The sequence below is a fragment of the Octopus bimaculoides genome, chromosome 6 (genome assembly GCF_046866305.1).
Source record: "Octopus bimaculoides isolate indiv1 chromosome 6, ASM4686630v1, whole genome shotgun sequence".
NCBI classification, from domain to species: Eukaryota; Metazoa; Mollusca; class Cephalopoda; order Octopoda; family Octopodidae; genus Octopus; species Octopus bimaculoides.
This window is the reverse complement of record NC_142933.1, coordinates 74,527,163-74,542,327: the sequence shown is the minus strand read 5'-3', so window position 1 is coordinate 74,542,327 and position 15,165 is coordinate 74,527,163. Positions and strand designations below refer to the sequence as shown.

The 15,165-nt window shown below is 34.2% G+C and overlaps 1 protein-coding gene across 6 annotated transcripts in view; it reads right to left on the bottom strand.

Annotated features, from left to right (window-relative positions):
- LOC106882562 (unconventional myosin-Ic) overlaps nt 1-15,165 on the bottom strand; it is a 179,063-nt gene that overhangs the window by 62,569 nt on the left and 101,329 nt on the right. For all 6 annotated transcript variants that reach the window (XR_016242318.1, XM_089354097.1, XM_052968713.2 and 3 more), the window contains 4 exons: nt 9,621-9,701; nt 6,067-6,204; nt 3,082-3,177; nt 1,200-1,280 (listed from right to left, as the gene is read on the bottom strand). Coding sequence is in view for 5 of the 6 variants with exons in the window: in XM_089354097.1 (XP_089210223.1) it covers nt 1,200-1,280; nt 3,082-3,177; nt 6,067-6,204; nt 9,621-9,701 (396 nt within the window). In the remaining variant the exon portion in view is untranslated. The remainder of the gene's footprint in view (nt 1-1,199; nt 1,281-3,081; nt 3,178-6,066; nt 6,205-9,620; nt 9,702-15,165) is intronic.

The following is a 15,165-nucleotide window of genomic DNA, read 5'->3' as shown; positions in this document are numbered from 1 at the left end:
CTCTTTGAAATACAGGTACAACTTATTTTGGCCAGCTGAGTGGACTGAAGCAATGTGAAATAGAGTATTTTGCTCAAGGACACAATGCATGGCTGGGAATTGAACTCATGACCTTATGATTGTGAGCTAAATACTCTAACCACCAGACCATACGCCTTCACAAACATAGAGAGCTTCTGTACAAAAGCTAAACTTCTTCAATGTGTCAGTTAAATGTTCTTTAACAAATGTTCTCAATATCCTTAACTCTTTTGATATCAACTGACCTGGGACCACCCTTGGTTCTAAAATATATATTTCCTATCTAAAGTGATGTAAATTCAAATTTCCCATTAAAATTCCATGTTAATTATGTTCCAAACATCAGCATAATACTAACAAAGTTATTTTACTAAATTCTTCATAATTTTCAAAATTAATTGAAATAATAAATGTGTATTTCAACAGAAATATGGTAACAAAAGGGTTCAGGCTAAGCAGTTAACATAAAATAGTTAACAATTTAGAATTAAGTTTCAGAGCTATGTCAGTCTTGTCATTTACCAGAGCAAGGAATTGATTTAAAAAGATTAAAAATTAAGCAATGAATGGTTGTCATAATATATGATATAACTCACCAAATGCTTACTTATTAGATAATTTATCTTTTATCTTTTACTTATTTCAGTCACTGACTCCATGCAGAGGACTGCCTAGCAGTGTTTAGTTGAAGAAATTGATTTGATCTTAATACTTACTTTATAGTCTGGTATTTATCCTATTGACCTTTTGCTGAATTGCTAAAGTACGAGTAATAGCTGAACCATATCTGATGATTGTTAAATCATTCTACCACCCGTGGAAGGTTCTTTAACATGAAACTGTTCAGTAATATGAATTGGCTATTATGAGACTAAATTTATAATGTTGTATGAATAATACACTCACTCTATTACCTAATAAGTAATTGCCTGATTTTTCCTGACTTATGAAAACTTACTGGACAGCTATATATGTGAGTATGTTTGTTTGTGATATAGAGAGATAAATCAGTTTACAATCCCAAATTCAAGAATACTGTAAAATTCTAAAAACTAACAGTTAAAATTTTTTAATTTCACTTTCTCATAAATAAAAAAAAAATCTTAACTGATGATAAATTTCAATCTAAACAAAGGACACAGTAATAGTTTCAAATTCAAGCCTTAAGAAACACATACAGTTTCTGGTCTTTTCTTGCTGATAAGTTCTTCCTTCTGAAAACATAATGCAATTATTGGATTTGTTGCTGTACACATCACCTGAAGAGAAAAAAAAAATATATACATATATATATATGTAGAGATAAAATGTAACACCACCACTAGAATAAATGAGCAATTTTCTTTTTATATCATAAGTATTTAGGTCGATACAGCTTGGCACCAGTGATATCGCAACTCATTTCTACAGTTGAGTGAACTGGAGCAATGTGAAATAAAGTGTCTTGCTCAAGAACTGGTGCCAAGCTGTATTGGCCTTCGTCTTTCCCTTGGATAACATCGGTGACATGGAGAGGGGAAACTGGTATGCATGGACAACTGATGGCCTTCCATAAACAACCCTGCTCAGACTTGTGCCTTGGAAGGTAACTTTCTAGGTCCAATCCAATGGTCATTCATGACCGAAGGGGCCTTTACTTATAAGTATTTAGAAACTTTGAGAGAACGTGAAATTATTTGTTTTTAATTGTAGAACTAAGGTTGTACAGTTAAAAAAAAAAACTAATTATTTCATGTTCTATTGAAGTTTCCAAATTCTTATGATGTAAACAACATACAATTATCTGGTAAGAACAAAGCTTCTGAAACGAACAAAGAATTTTGAAGGATTGTTTTGGTCCAATGGTAGAAAGCCAGTCATGATTACAGAAGATGTGGGTCCCAGAGGCAGCCTTCAACTTTTCTATTCACAAGGGTTTTTGACCCAATATTTACATCTATTATTTATAGCTTTATCTCATTTGAATTCAGCAGTTAAAAACTCTTCTAGTCAAGGTAGTGCCCATTGCCCTTTACAGGGTCTCCAAGACTGACAGGAAGGAAGGAGGAAGTAATCCTCAAGCCAAAGACTTAGTCTAAATGCTTGCAATAAAGTGGTGTTCACATAAGGCATCGAAGGTGTTAGATGGTGGGGTTAAACTGGTTGTCGAATTAATCCAAATAGACCATGGTAGGATTTGAACTTAGAACACAAAAGGACTGGAACAAATACTGCAAGGCATCCAGTTTGAATTTTTCAGTTCTGCCAATCCACAGCTCCAGATTGATACTTTTCTTTCTTTCTGAACTTGAAAGGTTGAAAGCAAAGATGACCACAGCAGTATTTGAACTCAGTGACTAGAGTCAAAACAAATAATATGAAGTATTATACTTAATGCTAAAATGACTGCTGACTCTTACAACATAAAAGCAAATAAGTGTGCTTATTTCATCATTGAATGCCTATGCTCCATGCTGGTATGGGTTGGACAGTTTGACAGGATCCAGTAAATTCAAGAACTGTTTCATGCTCCAGTGTTTGCTTTGGCATGGTTTCTGTGGATGAATGCCCTTTCTAATGCCAACCACTAAACAGCATGTGCTGGGTGCTTTTTGCAAGCTGCCAGTACCAGTGTGGTTGCCATGTGGCTCACAAGACTATAAGACTAGACAGGGAGGCTTTATGCTAGGAGAGGATGAGAAGGAGCCAGTGCAGAACAGGTTTCTTACTACAGAGGATTCATATGGCTACTCACATTTTAGAAGGGAATGTGAGAGTAATTGGGTAGAGCTGGAAAGAGATAAATATAGGGATGATGAAATATCTAGATAGACTCTCAAGGTATGAGAAATGATTGGGACAGAAGAGTCAGGAGTATGGGTGGATGGAAGCTGCAAGAATGTATGGGGGAGAGAGAGATGGGAAATGTATATGACGGAAGGGAGGTAGGTGACAAGTGTAAAGATTGGGAAGTCAGAAACGAACATCGTATAATTGTCGATGATTATCAAAGAAAATTGTAAGCCAGAATAAAATGTAATATCACACAGTAGAAATATCAATAAATTGTATATAACTTACTTCTTTTAAGTCTCGGTAGAGAAGGTCATTGTTTTTATCTAAAAATCCTTTGACATCATATGTAACCTCTCCAGCATAATGGATCAGACGAAATTGCTAGCAAAGTAATAATGGATCAAAAGTTAAATGAACGATCAAGGAATACATGAAGCTTTTTGGATATTCTAGTTTTAAGAAACAATACCACTTTCTTCAACTCAGGCATTTTCTATTGTTAATATTATTTTAATGAAATTATGCATATACCATTAAAATTAATCTATTTTTAACCAATGCTTAACAATGTTATTATTTAGATAATAATATATTAGATAACAGTATAACATTTTGCAATCTCTCTTTAAATTCATTGTCTTTTCTTTAGGGTTAGTAATGATGTTTACACTAGTGTGCATGGCAGCTTTTATTGTTTAAAGGTATATCTGTGAATATGATTCAGCTTCTTGGTACTTATATATCTTACATAATTTAGACTAAAAACCTCTGTTAGTGAAAGTAGATCATACATTTGCACTTGTATGTGCAGACATAGGTAAGCTTTTTCTCAGGAAGATTGGCAGTTATCCATACATGGGATTTTTTCTTCTCTGTGCCACTAGATATGTGCAGTATTTTGGCTTTGTTTTGTGTTTTCTATTGTATTGTTGTTGCTAATGTTTGTTACAAAACTAAATTTTTACCATGTGTATTACTGGGAAAATAATTTTATTTTATTTTATTCATTTTTTTAAAAACTAATAAATGGTTTCAGAATATCTAAAGGTCCATTCTCCACTATTACTCTGAAATTTTTTGACATTTTTATTGTGCACACATACTTCTGTAAACATCCAATTTGTTTTGCTTATTAATAGTTTAATATAGCTATCTCTAAGATAGCTGGCGGGAGTATTAGTCACTAAGATGATAGCAACAAATATACCCCAACGACCAATTTTTGAAAACACAACATAAAAACATAAAAGTAAATTTAATAACAAATAAAATTAATAGAAAAAATTACAAACACAGTTATAAACGAAGACAGTTATAATCAGATATGTATAAAAATAAGTGGTGGAAACACAAACTTGAATGACTAACAAATGCACTGACAACAACAATAACTCATTCCTTGTTAGAGTTACAAACCAAAATAAGATATTAGACATTTGTCAACTCCAGACAAAAACAAAAAACATAGGTGAAGTATGTTGTAAAAGTGAGTGCTTCCTTACAAAACAAAATTATACAAGAGAAAACAAAAAGGTAAATGATATAGCTTTAATTTTCCAAAAAAGCAAATGTTGGCTTTCATTTATGCTTTTAAAAACGAAGTTGGATAAATCACTGGCCAACGTGTGGCAGTGTTTGCTCCATTGACTGCAACAAGGAATATGGAAGCATGTGTCCGATCTTTAAGACCATGGGTAATGTAAAGACATAGGCAGAGCTGGTGTGTCAAGCACTTGTGGACAGGCATTAGGAAAATAAACACAAGGGTCATGGCCAGAAATATTGGTATTCACAATGACTCTTGATTTGTCATCCTCTTTTTTCTCTCTTTAAATTCATTGTTTTTTTTTTAGGGTTAGTAATGATATTTATACTAGTGTGCATGGCAGCTAGTGTGCATGACCAAGTAATGATTGCAGAGGTGACCTGTGACAACACAAAGCCAGAGAGTAGTCTGCACGACTATACAGGTTCTGATGACCTTTGAAGATCCCCGCTCTACTCTCACTCAATCCTATATTATTTTTATATGCACATCCCCATTGTAACATTTTGTAATGTATATATGAGCCTTTGGGACTAATAAAATATTATTACTATATATCAAAAGAAAGCATCATCATTATTGGGGCTGTTATCAAAAGTAATACTACAGTGAAGAAGTTGAAATGATAAAGTACAAGACATTCTAAAGTTCAAATCCCATCAGATCTGAATTGATATTTCATTTCTTTACATAAGTCGATACAATAAGTACAAATCATGTAACAATTCAACTGACTGACAATGCTTATTTCCCATAAATGTGAGGTTTCTGTCAAAATAAACTTAAAAAAAAAAAGCCTTTATTACTACTCAAAACTTGGAAGTTTATTTTTCATGTTTTTCTCATTCTACACCTGAAAAGTTTTCAAATGCAAGTTTCTTAAGTCACAATATTGTTGATGCACAATAGATCTCTTTATATAGCAGATCATAGGAAAATCAGTATGGCCAGTTTACATACTCAAAGAAAATCAAGTCAGCACTGCAAACTAACAAATCATTTGTTAATTTTACAATCCTGCAACAGTTCAGAGCAGTGAGTTGTTTCAATCTTGTGACACTTATTTTTTTTATGTAGAAAGACTAATCTATTTGAAAATTTGTCTTGGCTATGAACAAAATTCTGAACCCTATACACTTTTAATATGATATAGTTAAAAATATCTAAGGTAATGTAGAAATATTTCAACACCATTTTAGGAAGTAGATGGAGTAGTCCAAACTACAGTAGATATATAAAGGTACCAAGAAATTTGAGCATGTGTATATGCATACACATAACTATAGACAAAAAAAGCTGGTATATACATTAATATAAATAGTATTACTGGACCCTAAAGTAGAGAAAGTGGATTTAAAGCTAGAATGTAGATAATAAATAGAAAACAACTAAACTCATATATCTTGAGCTGAAATGTACATTATTGTATCATAAATGCCTTCTAGCTGCTGAGAGTATGCATCCAATCCACTAAAAATTGTCTGAAATAAACAGGTGTCTTATCAAGTAGATTCAATTCAACTTTTGCCATTTAAATCCATGAAATTACAGCTAAATAACAACACTTTAACCACCCACCTCACTGGAGATTAGGATACATTTATATTAAATAATGCAGCTAAATTTCAGTGATCTGAATTTTGCCAAAACAGAGATGAAAATAAAGACAAAAGTAATTATTTTAAATAGAAAATAGAACAATATTTCTTAAAATTTCAACATACATCCCGTTCAATTGTTTTTCTTGTTGCAGTGTCTGCTGATACATGAGATATAAAATGTGCATGGTCCTTGTGAGTCTGAGATAGCTTGTCTAAGAAAGTCAAATCTGTTGGGTCCCCAGGGCGAACACATTCTTCATCCTGAAATAAAGTAAACATAGTCTACTTGTTAGAAATAAGAAATTTTACAGAGAATTACTTCGATCAACCTGTCAGTGTATATTTATGACATGTCAATGAAAGGTCATGTTAAAAAAAAAAAACAGAAAGAAGAAAATCTTTATAGTTACTATCATTTTGCAAGTTAATTTACAATTTCTTCAAGATATCTTTCATTGAAATCATGATTCAAATCATGAATCAATTATGATTAATCGTTTGAAATTGGTTATTATGGTTAATAGGTTGAATCATTGAAATCATGAATCAATTATGGTTAATCATTTGAATTCTCTGGATGCACATTTACTAGTAGTACTATCTCATAATGCCTAGTTGACTGGTGGAGATGACTGAGATAATAGTTGCTACTTTTAATATTTTATTTAATTCCATCTCGTTTTGATTCTAAGTTCAAGTTCTAGTAAAAATTGATTTAAAAATTAATCTATTACTTAGATTTTAAATTTCCATAAAATATTTATAATGCAGTTAATTTTTTTATTATGATTTAAGTTATAATACATTTTGATTTTATAAAATAAATTTTCATTCATGATTTTATAAATAAAACCTTCATTCATGTTTATATATCTCTTTATTCTATTCCTTTTCTTTACGCAATATTTTCACGTGACTTCATTCTAATAAACGCTAAGTTAATAGTATAATGTTTAAAATTTTATTTTAAACTAAAGCTTCGATGAGATAAGTATTGCATTTATTTTCAATAATATTGTTAAATGTTTTTCTTTTATTTATTGGTAAAATAAGTATTTTTATATAAATTCACTTGTTATTTATTGTTGGTTGATATCTTATTTAACGCTAAGTTAATAGTATAACGTTTAACATTTTAGTTTAAACCAAAGTTTCGATAAGATTAGTATTGCATTTATTTTCGATAATATTGTTAAATGTTTTTTCTTTTATTTATTGGTGAAATAAGTATTTTTATATAAATTCATTTATTATTTTTTGTCAGTTTATATTCTAATAAATGCAAAGTTAATAGTATAACGTTTATAATTTTAGTTTAACCTAAAACTTCGATAAGATAAGTATTGCATTTATTTTCAATAATATTGTTAAACATTTTTCTTTTATTTATTGGTAAAATAAGTATTTTTATAGAAATTCATTTGTTATATATTGTTAGCTGAAATTCTAATAAATGCTAAGTTAATAGTATAATGTTTAAATTTTAGTTTAAACTAAAGCTTCGATAAGATAAGTATTGCCTTTATTTTCAATAATATCGTTAAATATTTTTCTTTTTATTTATTGGTAAAATAAGTATTTTTATATAAATTCATTTGTTATTTATTGTTAGTTGATATATATACATTCATTTTATTATTATTATTATTATTGTATTTTGACCCAAAGATTAGCTATATTTTTGAATAGAATTGATTTTCGATCGATTTATTTTAATCGATTTTATTTAATTTTATTTTCTATTTGAAAATGTGTTATGAAACACATGTAGTCGTTTTATTATTTTAATAATTATTACTTTGTATTTTATTATAGTTCTTTTTAGTGTATTTACTTATTAAATTTTTCTATATGTGACTGTGGATTTTCATGGATGAGTTCAGGAATTGGGGTTCTTTTCTCTAGCCTGGGCAAAGTTTAGAGAGCTCTTACCTCTGCTGGTGACAAAGGGCCTCTCACTCAGAGTAAAAGGCAGACTGTATGATGCATGTGTACGAACAGCCATGCTACATGGCAGTGAAACATGGGCCGTGACTGCTGAGGACATGCGTAAGCTTGCAAGAAACGAAGCCAGTATGCTCTGATGGATGTGTAATGTCAGTGTGCATACTCGACAGAGTGTAAGTACCTTGAGAGAAAAGTTAGACCTAAGAAGCATCAGTTGTGGTGTGCAAGAGAGATGATTGCACTGGTATGGTCATGTGGTGAGAATGGATGAGGATAGCTGTGTGAAAAAGTGCCACACCCTAGCAGTTGAGGGAACCTGTGGAAGAGGTAGACCCAGGAAGACCTGGGATGTGGTGGTGAAGCACAACCTTCGAACTTTAGGCCTCACCGAGGCAATGATCAGTGACCGGGACCTTTGGAAATATGCAGCTAATGAATTTTATTTCTATTTTACATACATTTTTTCACACTTATGGTTTTGTAAATTTGTATAACAAAAACAACCACTTTTTGCAAAAAACAACCACTTCCTACCAAAACAACAACTGCCTATCAAAAAACCCTCCCAATTAGGGTGCAAAAGAGGAATCTGTGTCAGTCAGGAAGACAAAATTATGTATCTCAATCAGGAGCACAATAGATCAAACATGCTTTGAATGTACATTCATGAGATCTGTAGTCCAACACCATAAAACTAACACTCATTTTCTCTTATTCTTTTATTATCTATCCATCCATTCATTTTCACCCACCATTCTTGGGAAAGCCATGGGAACAGAATCTTCAAGTACTTCCGTCATAGGCTCCTATGAGAAGCAACCATCATTAGACTTTCTGGCTGGATTCTCAAGCATGACCAACTGAGGCTAAGGATATTATTCAGCCATCTCTTTCTTGGTCAACCCCTAGATCTCTTGCTTGTTGGCATGGCTTGAAGAATCTGTCATGTGATTCTTTACTCAAAATGTTAACCACTTGTCTGTAATATTGGAGTTGTGACCTCTAAATGTGGAGAAGTGACAGCTTGACCTGGAGAGATTCCTTGATATTTGAGCTATGCACCCTGTTGAGTAATGTTACTCTAGAGATCCTTCAGAGGAACACTATTTTGGTTGTTTGTGTTCACAATCATACTCTTTCAGTCTTTATCCAACATTTATCAATGTTATTAAATTTATAAATGAGTAACATGAAGAATTGCATTGTCAATACATTGTCAATCTCATCATCATCATCATCGTCATTTAACGTCCGCTTTCCATGCTAGCATGGGTTGGACGATTTGACTGAGGACTGGTGAACCAGATGGCTACACCAGGCTCCAATCTGATTTGGCAGAGTTTCTACAGCTGGATGCCCTTCCTAACGCCAACCACTCTGAGAGTGTAGTGAGTGCTTTTACGTGCCACCAGCATGAAGGCCAGTCAGGCGGTACTGACAACGGCCATGCTCAAAATGGTGTATTTTATGTTCCACCCACACAAGAGCCAGTCCAGGGGCACTGGCAACGATTTCGCTCAAAAGTCCTTACACATGCTGCAGGCACAAGTGCCAAAAAGGCAATGCTGGGCACAGGTGTCATCAATGTTTAAATTATAAAACTGAGATTCACAAAACTTGATTCAGTTGTTTCAGTATTGTTAAGTCAGACACTATCACAAACTTTTATTCAATTAGATTTTCATGTTCAATCATTTCAAGAGTTAATACAATACTAAAATGATGCTTACCATAATAGCTATCACACCAATTGGTCTCCCTTCAACCATATCACAGATAATTTTATTGTTAAAAAATTGAACTGGTTCCCACTGAAAGGAAAAAGAAGGTAAAGTTACATTTCAAATTGCAGAAGGATTCTAAGATCCCCAAGTTATTTAGAGACAATTTACACATTTGAATCCTATGATTGAGGATAAAAATATAAATTGATGATCAGTAAAGAGAACAAGTGCAATATTGAGAATGGCAACAATTGCTTAGTAATGTTTTTAGTCTTTGTAAATAGATTTACTATCAACCTCTGCATAACTCAATAAACATAAGGACATTACAAGATGCTACAGATGCAATGTTAGTAAAATAATACATAGTAATAATAATAATTTGGTGTTAATGTAAATAATTAAAATAATTCGATCTCTATTTTTTTTTCATTTTCTAGACAAATTAAAATATTTTCTGAATAATAAGAAAGAGAGAGTCAAATCTAGATATTTTCTATCACTGGAATCGAGTTTTAATTCTCCTTCACATAGCAAATGTAACTGTAAATTGGTGCCATACATGTACAATTCACTGCTGTAAGGTTCAGATACACTTCAAAATTAGTGGGTATTCATTAGCTTCAGTGTTCAATTCAAGTCCTTGTTCACAGTGCAACACAGTTTCAAGCAATTATATTATCAACACATTGGTATGAAAATGTGTTGGAAACTGAAACAAGTAAAAGCAGTAGCATTTGAAAACTTTCAAATAGTTTTTGAGATTCTGTTGTAAACCATTCTATGAATATAATTTAGTCAACAACATTGTCAATATTGGAGAATTGTTCACTCTTTGATGAAACCCACTTTACAGATTTACTGCCTGTCTTTGAAATACAAGGAAAGTACTGTTCATAGGTGTGGCAAGCTAAATGATTGTGCCACAGAGTAAGTCTCTGTGCGGTTGCTTAACTTACTAGAAATAACAGCCAAATTTCTCAGATAATAACCTGTAGCTTCTACAACAAAAGAAGATATATGTGAATCCAGGATAGTGTAGTCCCAAATTTACTATATCTTAAAAAAAGACTGGTTAATCATAGTTTCAATGCCTTTGATAGGTCTTTCGAATCAAGACTGAGCTACCTTTAAGCTAAAATATTAAAAAAAAAAAAAATGAATGTGGTAATGTATGTGACTAATTTTGAACTGAAAACGTTTCTGACTTTGATCAGTATCACCAGTGAAGGCAAATATATTTATACTATAAGTTAAAAGGAAATAAAGAAAATACATTATTGTTGTGTAATAAAGAAAAGCTATGTGGAAAGAATTATGTGAAAGTGTATGTAGAAACAAAGAGCCTAAAATTACATGCCATGAAAAACTTAACAAGTGACCTGAGATGATAAAGCTATGTCACCAAAACATTGCCATCTGCAAAAAGTAGATTATAACTTGTTTTTGCTTATGTTTATAATTTTGCTTGTGTTTATAATTCTTATTAAGTTAGTTTGTTCATAGATGAGAGTAAAGGGTAAAGACTCCCTTTGGTCATAAATGACCATCGGATTGCACCTATGAAGTTCCCCTCTGAGGCACAAGTTTAGGCAAGGAAGAACTTGGTTGTTATGCTAGTATAATCTATAAAAGAAAATATATAAGTAGCTAACAAATGGTTCAGACATACACATAGCATGTTCCTTTCATTTATAAATGTTTCTCCAGTTCCACCATTTAAGGCTGGCAGTTACTGGCTTTAAGATAAAAGTTAAGTTCCATTTTACATAAAATGCTCTACAATAACTTTCTCAGTTCCATTCATGTATAATAACTATGTAGTTAATACAGTTTTCTTTCTTGAAATACCAAATAACCTAAATTCACAAGATCATGCCTACTTATGTTATCATGGTGGAATACTGTCATTTTTCAATTAACTCAAACCTGCCTTTTTGTTTTGTACAGTAACATAATCCAAGAGACTAAATTTAGACAGGATACAGTAAAATTTTTTTATAAGGACTTAAGACTAACTAGTTATATTTCAGATAAGACAAATGGAAAAAAAAATGTGGCTGTGTGGTAAGATGCTTGCTTCCCTACTATACGGTTCTGGGTTCAGTCCCACTGTATGGCACTTTGGGCAAGTGTTTTCTACTATAGCCTCAGGCCGACTAAAGCCTTGTGAGTGGATTTGGTAGATGGAAACTGAAAGAAACCTGTCATATATATATATATATATATATATATCTATGTGTGTGTCTTTGTACTTGTCCCCTGCCACCACCACTTGACAACTGGTGCTGGTGTGTTCATATCCCTGTAACTTAGTGGTTTGGCAAAAGAGATTGAGAGGATAAGTACCAGGCTTTAAAAAAAAATAAGTACTGGGGTTGATTCATTAGACTAAAACAAATTCTTCAAGGTGGCACCCTAGCATGGCTGCAGTCTAATGACTGAAACAAGTAAAAGATAAACAACTTTATTTTACAAACATTGTTCTGGAGAAAACTTTTGACAGAATTAAATGGTCTGTTGTTTAGTGGGCAATTATAGGATTAGGTGCAAAAGGACCAGTTGTGGCACTTTCCAGGTGATATATAATGATGCTAAAACTAGGGTCAGTATTGGCAGTGCACTCAATTGGACTTACAATAAATGTATTCTCCACACTTTTCTTTTTGTCTTTGATTTAATTGTCCCAGAGTTCAGTGAAGGACTCCCATGGAAGATTTTGTATACTTTAACATGGTTCTCATTGCATAATCTGTCAAATAATTGTACAAGTTGCTTAAAACTTGAATGAGTTGAATTAAATGAAAAGGCATCAATCGTTTAAGTAAACAAGGCCAACTTAATATTGTGCAGTGAGTGGAAATAATGGGCACTCAACAAATTTTATGTAGTTCAAGTGGATTGAGACTTGATCAAAGCTTTAGGTACATCAAGTATGTTGAAGCAGTTAACAATATAAAGAAGCATTGAAAAGGAGATTATGGGTCACTAGAAATTAAACTGATGTCATAGACAAATCACTTGAAATAACAGGTAAATTTTGCTGCTCAAATTACATAAATAGTGCTGGAGATGGAGCTAGAAATATGTATAGTTCAGTGGAATGGAAAACATCAAACAAATTATTACTGCCCTCGTATGAAAAGACAGACATCTGAAGTATTATGGAATATGTCTGTGAAATTTGAAAAGCAAATATAGAGGATTTGTATCAAGTGTATAATGGTAACTTGTAAGGTTTATTGGTTAGTGAATAAAGTAACTAAGTATTAAGCACATTGACTGATGTATGCAGGTGAAACAAATTAGGTTAGAAAAGACATATATGAGGTAATATTCTGGAAGATAAAGTATCAAGAGTTGGTAGTGGAAGATGTTACTAGCAAAAGTAAACCATAGAAAACTTGAATGAAGTAAGTTGATCACATAACAAGAGGATCTTTCAGAGTAGATAACATAAGATTTAGACATAAAAAGATTTGTTACAGTAAGCATGAAATACATGTGTTGTGGTGATGGTAGTAGTGAATAGCAGAAGCATTAATGATGGTTGGTAGTGACTGTAACAGTGATGGTGAAAACAAATTAAAAAAATGTTTATCAAGAGGTGTTAGATTCCAGACCTATGTTAGGATATTATCTTTATATCTATTAAGATATACCACAGAGCTTTATCAAAGCAGAACAATTTACCCAATGAATTTGAGACAGTTGCAAGAGAAATACCTAGCCAAGGATAAACCTCTGTACCTGGCTTTCGTTGACATGGAGAAAGCCTTTGACAGGGTCCCCCGATCCCTTATCTGGTGGTCAATGAGGAAACTTGGGATAGAAGAATGGCTAGTGAGAGCTGTGCGAGCCATGTACAGAGATGCGGCCAGTAAGGTGAGGGTTGGAAATGAGTACAGCAATGAATTCCGGGTAGAGGTAGGGGTCCACCAAGGTTCCGTCCTCAGCCCCCTATTATTTACCATAGTCCTCCAGGCAATCACAGAGGAGTTCAAGACAGGTTGCCCCTGGGAGCTCCTCTATGCTGATGACCTTGCCCTAATTGCGGAGTCACTATCAGAACTAGAGGAGAAGTTTCAGGTGTGGAAGCAAGGTCTAGAACTGAAGGGCCTTAGAGTCAACCTAGCTAAAACCAAAATCCTAATAAGTAGGAAGGTAGATAAAACACAAACCCCTTCAGGTAGATGGCCCTGCTCAGTATGTAGAAAAGGAGTAGGTAGTAACTCTATAAGATGTACCCGGTGCAAGCTATGGACACATAAGAGGTGCAGCAACATCAAAGGCAGGTTAACTAGCAAGTTAGTTTTTGTTTGTGGCAGATGTTCAGGTGCAATAAAGACTGCAAACAAACAGGAAACAACTTCTATCTCATTCCAGGGTGAAAAACTAGAGGTAGTCGATAGCTTCCGCTATCTGGGCGACCAAGTTAGTAGTGGGGGTGGGTGCGCTGAAAGTGTAGCTGCTAGAATAAGAATAGCCTGGGCAAAGTTTAGAGAGCTCTTACCCCTGCTGGCGACAAAGGGACTCTCACTCAGAGTAAAAGGCAGACTGTATGACGCATGCGTACGAACAACCATGCTACATGGCAGTGAAACATGGGCTGTAACTGCTGAGGACATACGTAAGCTCGCAAGGAATGAAGCCAGTATGCTCCGTTGGATGTGTAATGTCAATGTGAATACCCGTCAGAGTGTAAGTATCTTGAGAGAAAAGCTGAACATTAGAAGCATCAGTTGTGGCGTGCAAGAGAGACGATTGCGCTGGTATGGACATGTGGTGAGAATGGAGGAGGATAGCTGCGTGAAAAAGTGCCACACCCTAACAGTTGAGGGAACCCGTGGAAGAGGTAGGCCCAGGAAGACCTGGGCTGAGGTGGTGAGGCAAGACCTTCGTACATTGGGCCTCACCGAGGCGATGACTACGGACCGAGACCTTTGGAAATGGGCTGTGCGTGAGAAGACCCGGCAAGCCAAGTAAGATCGTTGCCAGTGCCCCTGGACTGGTTCTTGTGCGGGTGGCACATGAGATGCACCATTTTGAGCGTGGCCGTTGCCAGTACCGCCTGACTGGCTCCTGTAGGATTTTCGAGCGAGATCGTTGCCAGTGCCCCTGGACTGGCTTGTGCGGGTGGCACATAAAAGACACCATTTCGAGCGTGGCCGTTTTCGTGCGGGTGACACGTAAAAGCACCCACTACACTCTCTGAGTGGTTGGCGTTAGGAAGGGCATCCAGCTGTAGAAACTCTGCCAAATCAGACTGGAGCCTGGTGTTGCCATCCGGTTTCACCAGTCCTCAGTCAAATCGTCCAACCCATGCTAGCATGGAAAGCGGACGTTAAACGATGATGATGATGATGATGAATAGAAGAAAAGTCATATGATATTTAAATAATGTTGCTGAAGTTTAGATATAACAACATTAAACAGTGTTGACTGTGATTTGTATAACCTAACATTGATTGAATATTTTGTAGTGTAGTCCTTTTCTGACTATATCTCTAATGAGCAGACTACCAGTGCTTCACTTAATTTTCAAGACAAT